The 12,506-nt window shown below is 48.9% G+C and overlaps 3 protein-coding genes across 3 annotated transcripts; all 3 read right to left on the reverse strand.

Annotated features, from left to right (window-relative positions):
* Positions 1–2,743: 2,743 nt before the first annotated feature.
* BJ212DRAFT_1478051 (uncharacterized protein) lies at positions 2,744–5,295 on the reverse strand (the record flags this gene model as incomplete). The annotated part of the gene is made up of 4 exons (XM_041339652.1): positions 2,744–2,974; positions 3,024–3,170; positions 3,231–4,178; positions 4,234–5,295. 4 exons carry the CDS (start codon positions 5,293–5,295, stop codon positions 2,744–2,746), a joined length of 2,388 nt encoding a protein of 795 aa, XP_041196022.1.
* Positions 5,296–8,465: 3,170 nt separating this feature from the next.
* BJ212DRAFT_1550129 (uncharacterized protein) lies at positions 8,466–9,251 on the reverse strand (the record flags this gene model as incomplete). The annotated part of the gene is made up of 2 exons (XM_041341906.1): positions 8,466–9,023; positions 9,077–9,251. The coding sequence occupies 2 exons, from the start codon at positions 9,249–9,251 to the stop codon at positions 8,668–8,670; spliced, it is 531 nt and encodes a 176-aa protein (XP_041196023.1). The 3' UTR covers positions 8,466–8,667.
* Positions 9,252–9,724: 473 nt separating this feature from the next.
* Positions 9,725–11,130, reverse strand: BJ212DRAFT_970380 (uncharacterized protein). The gene is made up of 2 exons (XM_041344478.1): positions 10,174–11,130; positions 9,725–10,110 (listed from the first exon to the last, which is right to left on the reverse strand). Exons 1-2 carry the CDS (start codon positions 11,000–11,002, stop codon positions 9,806–9,808), a joined length of 1,134 nt encoding a protein of 377 aa, XP_041196024.1. The 5' UTR covers positions 11,003–11,130; the 3' UTR covers positions 9,725–9,805.
* Positions 11,131–12,506: the final 1,376 nt, after the last annotated feature.

Genomic DNA, 12,506 nt, shown 5'->3' on the forward strand with positions numbered 1-12,506 from the left:
ATATAAGCACTACTTAAGTTACATGACACTGGATAAAGGTACCCATCCATCTCACCAATTCATCATAGTTCGGCCACTGTACAGGCTCACCACACCGTTAGCCGGACAGTTAAAGAAAGGCACTCAACATACGTGACAGTTTTGCATTCGGTTGTTGCCATCTATTTGACATGACTGAGCTACGAGCAGGTGATGACGCTGCAGCTCCGATGTCAGGAACTGCCAGAAAGATTCATATTGATGTGTCTGGGAGAGCATTAATAGCGTTCGACTGAGTCTTTGAGGTGCGAACCTAGAGAGTGAAGCATGGAAGAGCAGTGCTGCGATCTGCTCGAAATGCAGGATGCCACCTGCAAGGATATATAGAACAGCCTTCTGGAGACTATCGGAGGTGATGAGTTAGGGTTAATGAAACACGTGTTTTATTTCACCATTGCTTCGTATCACTTATACTGCTTGGACCACAAGAGAAAATTAAATGATTATTCGATCAAGATACACTCTGGACCAGTGCTGCTGCTAGGTGTGATCGAAATTGAGAAGATTTTGGGGTGGCTGCAAAGAGACTCGTGAAGAAGAGCGGTACACATTCAGCTTAAACGACCTATGGACATGATCGCACTGGTTTGTACTGATCGAGGGACTATATCAATTTCGCATCCGAACTCTTGTAACGGGCTTCTTTACGTCGAGAACAGCGAGAACGGACATGCATCATTTATCTTAACCTAAACCGTTTGGCGAGGTACTCGTTCCAACACAGCTCCTGAGTCTTGTTTAGTGTTCTCATCGGAGTATTCTAGCTGAAATACCTTGTTCTGCATCCACGTTGTTGCTGTCCAAGGTTCGTCCGAAAGTGCTCTGTCCTCCTTAATATAACGTTCAGGCATGAAGACAAAAGGGTTCAGGGTTCAGGGTTCAGTGTACATACAAACCTTTTATCGCGTGTCATCATCGCCCTGTCGAAGTCCATCAGATTATCAAACGAGGAACTTACTTTATGTTATCAGATCTAATTTCCCTGAACCACCTAACGTAAGTGACATCTTACGGATGCATACCCAAGTTAGCAAGTCACCTATGAGGGGGATGTTCTTACCCAGTGGCGTGACCGACATATTGCAGGACTTCGCGATACGTGGTCTCGAGGTAGACCGTGGACTTCCTATCACCATTCCGGTGCTTCGGGCGTCTTGACTGATATCTGTTTGAGCTTTATTTTTGCCCGCCGGTCAGCATAACCACCACCATCATGAAAGCAGACAGCGCTTCAAGATGATGTATATCACTATATTAGCGAGATGAACTCCGCTGCTGGGTAGATACGATGCGAATGGTTTCATGACCATCAGCATCCTTGTTGTAAATAGAGTATGAAAAATCAAAACACACCTGCGTATGTTTGTACCTGTTTCAGACATTTGATGCAGTGCTGTGCCATCATCAGCCTCGAATGCACACAGTTTGATCGACGACGGGTTCAGCGTCCCAAATACTAACATCGACTGGGAGATCAGTATCCATCTGTCCAAGAGCCAGGTCCTGATGGCGGTCCGGGCTGCAATCTCTCCCGCTGATCGCCCGATCAGTGACGGAAGCAAATGAATACTTCCGCGGAACCATTTCGTGACTGTACAAGATCGAGACTCGCATGTGCATTACCGTTGACACCGCGGACCTAAAACTTTAATCGTATGAATTGAGCGGAAGAAAATGTTAAAATGTGGCGATACTCACGTACGCAGTTGAACTTCTGTTTTGTGTGGAACAGCTAAGATGCTATGGATTATCTGGGAACCTCGCTAAGCTGAAGGCTCCGATAGGAAAGCATTGCTTTTGTATGTCTGTGAAGAGCAGACTTAATGAGTCGAGAACAAAATATTCAATTATTCATGGACGATCGAGAAGCTCCTCCGATTTGATGACTAACATCTTCCGGCAAAATCTCGACAGTGGAGGTCGCCTGTGATTCAACAGTATAAGCGTTATTCACATATTTATCGACAAGATTTTCACGAACCGTGTTTTCTGTCCCGTTTTGCGTGTTTTAACCAGTGGGCTAGGTCTCTGATACAGAACAATTTATCTCGATGATAAGAAGTCGAGGGAAGTCAGGGGATAGACACCTGCTGTATTTCTTCCTTCTGCAAGCGAAAGAAAAAATTACAGCAGGTTATCTATCTAGATCCTGACCTACCGCTTGACAAAGACGGGGAACGTAAAAAAGGGTAAGCACGATGGGGTAACTGAAACCAGCACGGACACAAATATGGCTCAAGTTGCTGCCAAAAAGAAATGCACTATCATGAGCCACGTCCACAAAGGACGATCGGGTTCTGTGTCTCGGTTATGAGATGGCATCCAACTTCAAATATGAACACCTTGAAAGTCTAGCATAACCGATTAGCGAACACAAGAAGGAAGCAACTCGGACAACATTACATACCTAACAGAGCTGATAGATCCTCCACTGTAGTAATATAACGCATATCGTCATTCATCCAGCATCAATCAGCATGGACGCGAAAAGATGTATAATCATGGAGCACACGTAGAGGCATTTGGAATTTGAGCTGTGAAGTGACCTCATGTACGCACTGAAAACGAGTTGAGCCATAACCAATGGAATAACAATATACTGTACAAACAAACAACAAAGCTGCAAATAAGTATTATCATGATACAGCACAAAACGAATGAAGCAAACGAGATAGGATGCTATAAGTTCATGCCCGACGCGCCATCACCCATGAGCCCTCTTGTTAGATGATTCGGCTTCATCAAGCGATCTTCTGCGCTTGCTCCTTCCTACGTATGAGGGCGGTACGATGAAATACTTTTCAATGGTAGGCCGTTGGGACCTCGATAGCTGAACCGAGTACCCTCCCATCGTGGGGCTCGTTGGATTGGAATGTACAAGAGTCTCGATGGTCATACTAGATGTTCCTACATCTTTTGGCGGTTTCTTTTTGTACTAGACGATATTAGCCACATCGTTCTGATGTACGTGAAAGAAGACGCACGGTTTCGAGTTCAGGTTTACCACGCCACTTTGCGATTGCTTCACAGAAGCGTAGTGCTGCCCTTTCAACAGGCTCAGCAGGATAGTGCCATGCTAGATCCTCCATGTGGGTAGATAGATCTGGCGTCAAAGGCGGTATCGTATAGAACTAGGGCATAACAGAGTATCAGCAATCTTGTGGCATATTTCGCCAAGATAAAGGTCCCACCCTTCTGAGGCGCTCGTCCATTTCAGCTTCAAATTCAGCTTCGGCGCCCTCTCTTCGAATGGGCGTCCCGTTTCGCGCAGCTCGCAACGCAGGAAACATGATTCTTGTCGCTTCTTTGAGACTAGGCAAGTCGTCTGGTTCAAACCATTCGAATGCAAAGTCTGCGTCGTCCGGTGATTCGACTTGGCCCCGATGACCCAACCCGTCATCAGTGATGCCCAAGCCAACTGATAGAAGACATTCAACAGCCTCCAGACCCCACCACCCTCCGGTGAGGTAACCCTCCAGGGTAGCACGAGAGAGCAAGCCCGCAAGGAGCATGTACCATTCTCGCGAAGGTCGTAAAGGAGGTGCAGAGGACGCCTCGATGGTTTGAGATCTTCGGGATGAGGGCCGAGGTGACATTTGGGCAGACATCTCTGCACCCCGTTGCCAGTCGCCCTCATACTCATCATCGCCAAGCTCTTCTCCAAGCTCCGTTGCGACAAGGGCAGAAAGCCTCAAAAAGCGCGGAATGAACTCTGACAGCCGAGTGTTCCCGATGCCAGCACCCGAGTGTTCCCCTTCAGAATCAGCCATGCACCACTTCGACTTCCGGCGCAATACGCTGCCATCCACACCCGGCTGAGCCAAGCCCGATCCAACACCGGGGCCATCTTGCCAGCCAGCAATACCACCTCCACTCCCACCCATACCTCCACCCGAGCCGCCTAGTCCTCCTTCCCAGTCTCCAAAGCTTCTGGGACCCATTGCAGCAGATGTTGAGCGCGCTCGACCAGACCCGCCTGGTGCTTTGACAGAATGTTTGGCTTCGACGCAGATTTCGCATCCAGTATGAAGATGCCGGGGGCACCGCAGGCCGGGGGGTGAATTGGCGGTGGAGGGGTCGGCACCTTGCATGTACATAGCGTATACACGACTACTAGGCATGAACTTTGATCTTCGGTTCTTTAAGATAGCTTCGTCAACGATAGATACTTTGACTTCAGAATTGGGAACTCACACGAGACTGCACCATTTGTGGTGCTTGCATTGGAGAAGGAGGTGCACGAAAGTCACCTATGGGTAAAAGAGATGTCTGAGGAAGTGCCGCAGCTGATACCTGTGAAAGCAGGACGACATATGGAGGAAGGCTACCAGTAATTCCTTGTGCAGAGGACATGCTACTGCCCCTCCCGGATGCTGGCGACGCCTTTTGCAATGCAGGAGAGCTTCCTGGACTTCGACCATTTGAAGACGCTTGATCTGAACCATTGCTGGGAACAATGATTGGTGGAGGATGGTGATGATGTCGGTATGGAGGGGTAGGTGCTTGACGCGCAAATAAGTCATTGATGACAGTCCCCAATGCTAATCGTAAACGAACGCCATTCGGAAGAGTGTGCGGGTGGGATGTCGCACGCTGAGGTGACTGATGTGATTCTGGGCGCTGTGGGGATGTAGGTGGTGTGTTCAGATCGTCATCGAGGATTGGGTGCACAGGAGGAGGCTGGTCGAGCATCGATGTGACCACCTTCTCGAGACCAATAGCACGGAGTCTTAGAGTCCTTGCTAGGGTCAAGTCCTGTTTCTGCCGACGATTGTCCTCATCCTCATTATGAGGGTGGTTTGGACCACCCTCTCTGGCTTTGAGCATTTCAACATTTTCACCGTCACTTGAAACTTCGTCATCTTCCTCATAGGACTCCGGACGTTCACGATGACGGTAATTAGGCGAAGAAGGACCTCCTGTTCGGTCGGTCATTCCGAGCTCAGCACGGGCCTGGGTAAATCGGGTTCGGCCATGGACCCATAACATATGATCTATTATGAGAGTTCGGGTAGATTTCTCCCGAGGAGGGATGGAGTGGAGATGATGTGCATGTTTATGAGCTGGGGCCTTGAAAGATCGTAGACCATTTGTTGGATTTGAAGTTGATGAAGATGCGAAGATGGGTGGCTGATATGTCGTTGCCCCCGGAGGCACTGCTACTACTTGTGGTACACTGAATGAAGGAAAATGACCCTGATTCAAAATTGCGGAACTAGACGCGCTCCCGTTGTGCAAAGATGAATAGGATGTCATGTCATGGATCGTGTCACGGTATATGCAGGGAGTATTTTGATCCTATGTCGGCCGTTGTCCTTCTCGATAATTCCGATGGTTGTTGATACCTTCGTGAGGAATCGGAACACCCCGCTTCGTTTCAAACCCTCAATAGCCCAACATTGACACCCAAGTTTGACAGCGTGGAAGGCCGCAGTCCAGCTGCGGCCTTCGACTTTGAATCATCACTGGCAGCTATCGTTACGATCTTAGCTTGAATGCTATTAATTATTGACTGCCCTGGTCAGACGAGCTCGCTGAGGCATGTCGCAGATACTAAGGTGAGTTACTCCCGAGTGATCATAATTAGCCCCCGGGCCCCTTAGTCTGAGACTGATCCAAAAATGCAAGTTATTTCTTCAATCCACGATACAGACCATAGTAAGTCCTCATCATTGACATCGACAAGTCAGCTCGGGACCTCGGTGCCTCATTAGTACAAGTTGCCACTTCCGTGAAGTCGGGTATGGCTCGTGCGCGATCAGTCGGCCATACTATCCCACCCAAACCAGGCGCGAAATCATCTCGCAACTGACTCTTGTCAGCCATTCGAACACCGTGCTTGACCGAAAGCCGCCGCTACTTCAGATCGTCTCTCATTGGTAGATCGTGATGTTATGTTGCGTACGGTTGCATATATCAAATAGGGAGAACGTGTGTGTTAGACGACCACGCACTAACTTATCTCAGGTCAGTGCGCCAAGCCTTTCTGGAACACAGGGCCTGCGGACTTTTTGCTGGTTAGACCGCGGTTATCAAATTACAGGGTTGGTGGACTGTATGGAATCAACATAAGTTTACTTGTCATCGTTCAGTATCCAGGCCCAGGTCAGAGTTCATTCTATTCCTCATCACTTCTTTGACGAGACTGATTAGGCCAGCGGATTAGCTCGAAGACGCCATGATCCGCAGTGCCATGGTGCTTGAGTTCGGAGGATAAAGCGTTTATCTGATCGGATTCAACTTCAAACCATTCGATAAGTCGGTGCCTCCGTAGGTCGGGGCCATAGCGGTCAAGAGTGACCATTGTGCACGTCAAATCAATGCGTCGAGAATGCGGCCTTCGAACTTATGTTATCGCTACGCCCAACGTCAGTAGAATGGCGACAACATGCCGTCGCTTGACTTTACTTCAGTAACAGTTGTTTTGACATCATTTACATAATGATAAAATCCTTCGAAAACCACTGGACGCTTGTAGTTTTTTTCGCCACATGCTAGCGCCGAATGGCCTACTAAGCTTTACGTGCTAGTCAATTTCGACATCACCTTTTGGCACGCTGTCGCTCGCCGCAGAAAATCACCTCTAAGCCCGATGTCATCCCGAACCATTGCGGGAGCACTCAGGGGCCCTCTAATCCAAACTTTCTCATGTCGAATTTCTTCGCTCAAGGTGTTTACAACCCCACTCGTCGACCAATGTTGTATGTGAGACTATACTCTGGAGAAAACACTGCTCCGAGGTCAGTTCTCAGGGTGGCGTTTTGTCAGTCAATCTCGTCCTGTGAGAAGTCAATGTCGCGCAAGACTAATTTTAACTCCGATATTCCAGGGCATGATGCTCGAGCTCAATTGCTGAGGCACTCAGGGGCATTTTGACCCAGACTTTCTCATGTCGTATCTCTTCCCCAGCGATATTCATCGGGTCTGAAATCCCTGGCAACCCTTTCGCGTTGGACTATATCCCGGTGAAGTTGTATACCGAGGTCGTCTCGGGGATGTGTTAGTACCACCTCCCACAATATTAACGCCTGACCACGTTGGTGACTGGTGGTCTCAGTTCGGCAGCGTTAGAGCTGCGGCAGAATGCCGCCATCAATTTGTCTTTCCTGTGCCCGAGGAATCTCTTAGACCCCCCACATCACCACCCGTCAACCATAGTGGAAGAGCGCCCGAATTCAAAAGGGATCGTCGTGTGCGATATCAGCAAAATGTCAGAAACATAAGATAAGTACCCTAGATATGTCATTCACTAAATACACACAGGACTCGACGGATTAGTTTAAGATGATACCACAGCGCGCCCGTACTACATCGCCTAGTAGCTACCGAGCTGACATTTCTGTCCCATAGGACGCTCCTATAGCAAATACTGCGGCGCCGCCAGTCTAAGAGTTTCAGCTGTTAGAGATCTCGTCGATCCCGGACTTTTGACAGTCTGCGCGTTCATTGTAGGCTATGATCAACGATACAAGCGTATATCAAATTATTAGCGCAGCTCCACCAGTCAATTAATTACAACTGGCGACGCTTCCGACTCAGTTTACCTATAGCTAGCCAATATTTTAATTGTGACGAAACGTACCATGGGGCTGAGTCTTGGACTAGTCATCGCACACGGACAACCAACATCGGCATAGCCTTGGAATCTGACATCACGCTTCCGCAAGTTGCCGCGGGCTTTATGCTGCGGCGAGGATGGTTCCGCGATACATCCATGGTCAATCATTCAAATACTATTACTAGTTCCCAATAATACAACGACAATGTCGGCCAGCGACGCCACACGGATCGTGATCGTGCCTCGAAACAATGTATCCCGTATCCGCCCAGGCTGTGCAAACCAAGTATTGTGCTAATTGGGATTCTCCGTGTTTGCGATTGCGGTTGCGGTTGCGGTTGCGGAATGAGTCAACGGAACTCACACAGCTCTAGATGGCGTGTTTTCCACCTTGCGAAGAAGGGCGAAGAAGGTTGAGGCCTGAGGCCGAGGTTCGTTTAGTCAAGTAGCGTCTTCGTCGGGGCAGTGTAAAAGCCGAGGGTATCCGTTTGAACTTTGAACTTTGCCGGGCTGCTTGATCAGGCGAGGCAGTGCTCATGATTGACGCTAGTCAACTTGAGTAAGTAGGTGTGTACAGCCGCATTACGGGTAGACGTCACTGTAATGAAAAATCTGAAGCTTCGAGCCAGATGAAATTTGGTTCCGGTGTCACAGCATCTCGTCGACATCGCCATATGCATAATGAAGAGCTCGAGCAAGATCGATCGTTGAATTTTTAGTTCCATTGTATAAATATACGACATGATGGTCAGACCGACGTCCGCCGTGTCTAAGATAACTACGCTACAAGGATGAGAATCACGGGAACGAATAATAACGGCGAAGCGGGGAAGGCACACTACAATGATACTTAGGTACGATGGCTAGCATACGAAGTTGCATCAATAACATGATAAATGACAAGACAAAAGGCGAGGGTAGTATAACAAAATCTTTGGTCAAAGGAGAATCCGCAGAAGCGTCCCAGGAATATGGTAGGCGGTCGTGAAATGTATGGAATGTAGATTAGACATATCAAGTCAGTTATTAGAGGGGCTGCCGCGTATCAGGATGGCGAGGATGGAAGAGCATTATACCATGACACTCATGCTAGTCCACCCATTTTCCTCGGTCTTGGGTACAGGGCCACGATCGGGCTCTTGCTTTGCAGCATCGAGAATTCGCTGACAGTCAGCACCGCCCTCAGAACGTACTATAGGAAATTCCATAAGCGATGTATTATGGATGATGAAGACACAGCACTTACAATGTCTGTTCAAGGCATCCATTCGCGCGAAGGTCTTATTGCACCCATCGCACGTGAAAGGACGATAATTCGAATGAAGCTGTTCATGTCGCTTACAATCGTGCTGCCTTGCAAACCCTTTGCCGCATCCCGGCCACTTGCACTGGAATGGCCGCTCTTCATTGTGCGAACGCATATGACCTTAAATAGATACGTCAATATCAGTGCAAAGAGCCGATATGAAATTTAATTACCTTTCAGATTGAAGCTCCTCGTAAACGTGCTGCCACACCCAGGCACTGGGCACAGGAAGTTGGCATCCTGCTTGCGGCGCCGGTGGCTGGCGCCAGCCGTGCGCTCACTGGTCACAGTTTGCTTTGTGACAGAGATCTGGCTCGCCAAAGTTTGGGCAGGGTCTGGGCGAAGCATAGACGGAGGACGTCCAGCGAGGGAGACGCTGGGTAGATCCTCGTATCGCACACGCGGGCTGGCTGATGGACTGGGATATGGGCTTGCGCGATTAGATGATAGCCCACTCCAGGTGCCATCACCCCCACCGCGTGAGCCTGATGATGCTCGACGGTTGTGCATGCGAATGGATTGCACGGTCTCTTGGGGGTAGAGATACTGACGGTTGATGAGCTCCGTGTGGGAAGAGGGAGGGAAGAGGAGAGGAGAGGAGTGAGAGATGTCTTCAGAACGTGAGAGGCGGTTGTGGGTTGGGCGCGAGCCACTGTCAGATTTGGATCGGCGCAGGTTGGCGGCCATGGCATCGGGGGTGAGGTAGTTCATGTTGGATGGAGCGTTGGGAGTCCCAAAGTTGAACTGCTGAGTATGAGAAGAGTTGTTGAACGATGTCTGATTGGCACTTGCACTGGAAGGATGCTGCGATTGATGTTGGTGCTGCGGAAGGACGTCACTGAGGTTGACGGTGCCGTTGTCGTCGATAGCAGAACTGTTAATGGCTCTGAGTTGCTCGTGGGTCATGAGGGAAGGATCCCAGAATGTTGGACGTAATGAAGATGAGGTATCGGATTTACTACGAATGCGAGGGTTTGTACCCGGGAAGAGGAAGCTGGTATTTGTAGGATCTGGATGTGGACCGAGAGTGGACAGCCCCTGTGTATGTGAAGAGTGGCTGTGCGAGAATTGCTGTGCACCCTGTTGTGACACCCCGAGTAATTGAGATCCCTCGGTATGCTGAATTTGTTGCTGATCCCAAGGGGGGGTCGCAGCCTGTTGCTGTGGCGCTTTTTGGGTTGATCCTGTACGGACGTAAGACGCAAACAAGAATATAAAAGGCAATTAGCGATTCCCGAAATAAACAAGATCCATCACGGAGTCAACTTGCCTTGATGGAGAGTTTTCAGGGTAGAATGAAAAGGGACCGCTTGTGAGGCCGCTCCCCCGCCACTTATGGGTGTAGCAGGAACAATGTGCAATTGCGGACCACTAGATGTAAAACCACCATCACCGTCTGGAGCGTTGATCATTGGAGGATCCTGGGGGAATAATGAATGGGTGGCTGGACTAGTATCAGGAATTAAAAGTTGAGGGGGAGACTGGGGCTTTCTTGGGGGTGACATGGAACGATCTCCGGGGAGTTTATGAGACTGCCAATGGGGTGATTCAAAATGAAGATTTTCGAATGAATGAGCCATATCGAGACGTGGGGACGACGTGGGAATTTGTGGGTTGGAAGATACTGAAGAAGCACGACTGCGTGGCTCATCCCCCCCTCCGTTGCTGGATGGAGAACTATGATCGAAGACATTTGGAGAGAGGTTATCGAAAGACGCATGGGTCACGGAAAGTGAATTGTGATCAACGTCAGGCATGTATTCGCCTTGAAACATGAGCAAACCAGAAGAATTTGGTGGATCATACTCGGAGGGGTCATATTCATCGCGGGAAGCGACATTGCTTGTATCTCCATCAAAGAGACCAAAACCCTCTGAACCATCTGGATCATAACTCAGCTCTGAATGACCAGAGTAGGGAGAGTTCTGATAGGATCCATTGTATGACGGAGTATGGGGGAATGGAGGAGAGAGATGACCGAACTCGTAAGAATCAAAGGGGGGATTTGCAGGTAGGTTCAAAGGCTTGCGTGAAGGACTGGTAGAGTGAAAATCGAGCTCGTTGAGATATGGGTTTGATTCCGAACGAAGTAGCGCCATCTGTAGAGGAGGTGTTGTGTAGTGGGCCAGACCAAATTGTTAGATCGGTATAACCGATTTGCTGTGCAGTAAAGACGCTGATTGTTTGTTTGAAAAGACAGCAAAATATAATAACAAGTTGAAGAGGGATGAGGATAGGAATAAGAAAGATATAGACGCTTGTCAAAGGGGAGGTAGAGGTTTTGTGAGAATTAGCCCGTTCCAATAGATTTATTATTGGCATCAGTAGTGCCTGGTCTTTTTAACCTCCGCTTTACATGTATATTCGGCCGGACTACTACCCAAACGTAGAAAATATCCTGCCGAGAGTGCGCTTTCACTGGTCGGCGTCATCCATGTCCCGCGCAAGGATCCGGCCGCGATTACTGAATATTGCCGTAATAATTTCGAAGTTATTGTTCTTGACAATGTTCAAGTCAGGGTAGATAAGCCTCGGCAACGTTGTGCCCAGCTGATAAGCATCCGCTGATGCCTACAAGACCGAGAAGGGCGGCACTTCTGCCTACCTCCAGAATTCTCGGCATCACGCAATCCATCTTTTGGTTCGGCAACTCCCGATTGGTTTGTTCCAGCATCTGCTTCCGCTTCCCTCCTCCATCCATGACATGATCACATCATTGCGTTGCCGTCGCCTTTTCTTCGAATCTTGTTGTTCTCCTGCTGATTCATCCATCTTGCCAAGTCGACATTCTCAAGATGCCGATCACAACCATTTATAGACGCCGCGTCGGTAATCATTCTTGTCGGCGCATGATGGCAGACGGTCCCAAGGCCAAATTCAAGGACCGTTCGTCCCCCCATTCGCCCAAAAATTACATAAATGGTACATTAGGCGCCATCAACCATGTGCAACTTGACATAGACATGTCATTTGTTCATGATCAGTCATTGAGTAAATCTTTCTTTGATGCTCCTTACGTACATCAAAACTTACTACGACTATCGACATCTCTTCATCAACCTCACGGCCAAAATGCCACCACTGCCTTTACATCCCACTGGAATCGTCGAATTCGAAACATAGCGATACGATCGGATCCTTCTTGATCTTAATATATCGTGGTATTCATACTAATCAAAGTCTATCGTGAACGCTTCATTCGTGGTGACTTAGGGGTTTCCGATTGCGCCGTGAAAGTTGGACAGTCGCGAAATTCCAATAGCTGGCAATATTGATTTCAACTAGTCCTTACATGGGTTCCTCCCGCGAAGACCTTGGCAGCGCATCGGCAGCCCAGGACGACCCTCCCAGTCACCCGACGCCGACTCGCACTACTATCACTATAGCACCGGAAAGTCACTCTCCCTGTCGATCCCTGTTCCAAAACTCCTTTTTCAGCCGTTCTCGTATTGCGACCACATGGTGCTTACTGTGACAGTGCCATACATTATGAAATTTGCATCGACTTAGTATATTCTTTATGCACATCCATCAACTATTGATCGAGCTACCCGCGAAAGTTACGCTCGCTCTCGAACTCCGTTCCTGAGTACTTCTCCCGCA

The sequence above is a fragment of the Suillus subaureus genome (genome assembly GCF_016647635.1).
Source record: "Suillus subaureus strain MN1 chromosome Unknown BJ212scaffold_7, whole genome shotgun sequence".
NCBI classification, from domain to species: Eukaryota; Fungi; Basidiomycota; class Agaricomycetes; order Boletales; family Suillaceae; genus Suillus; species Suillus subaureus.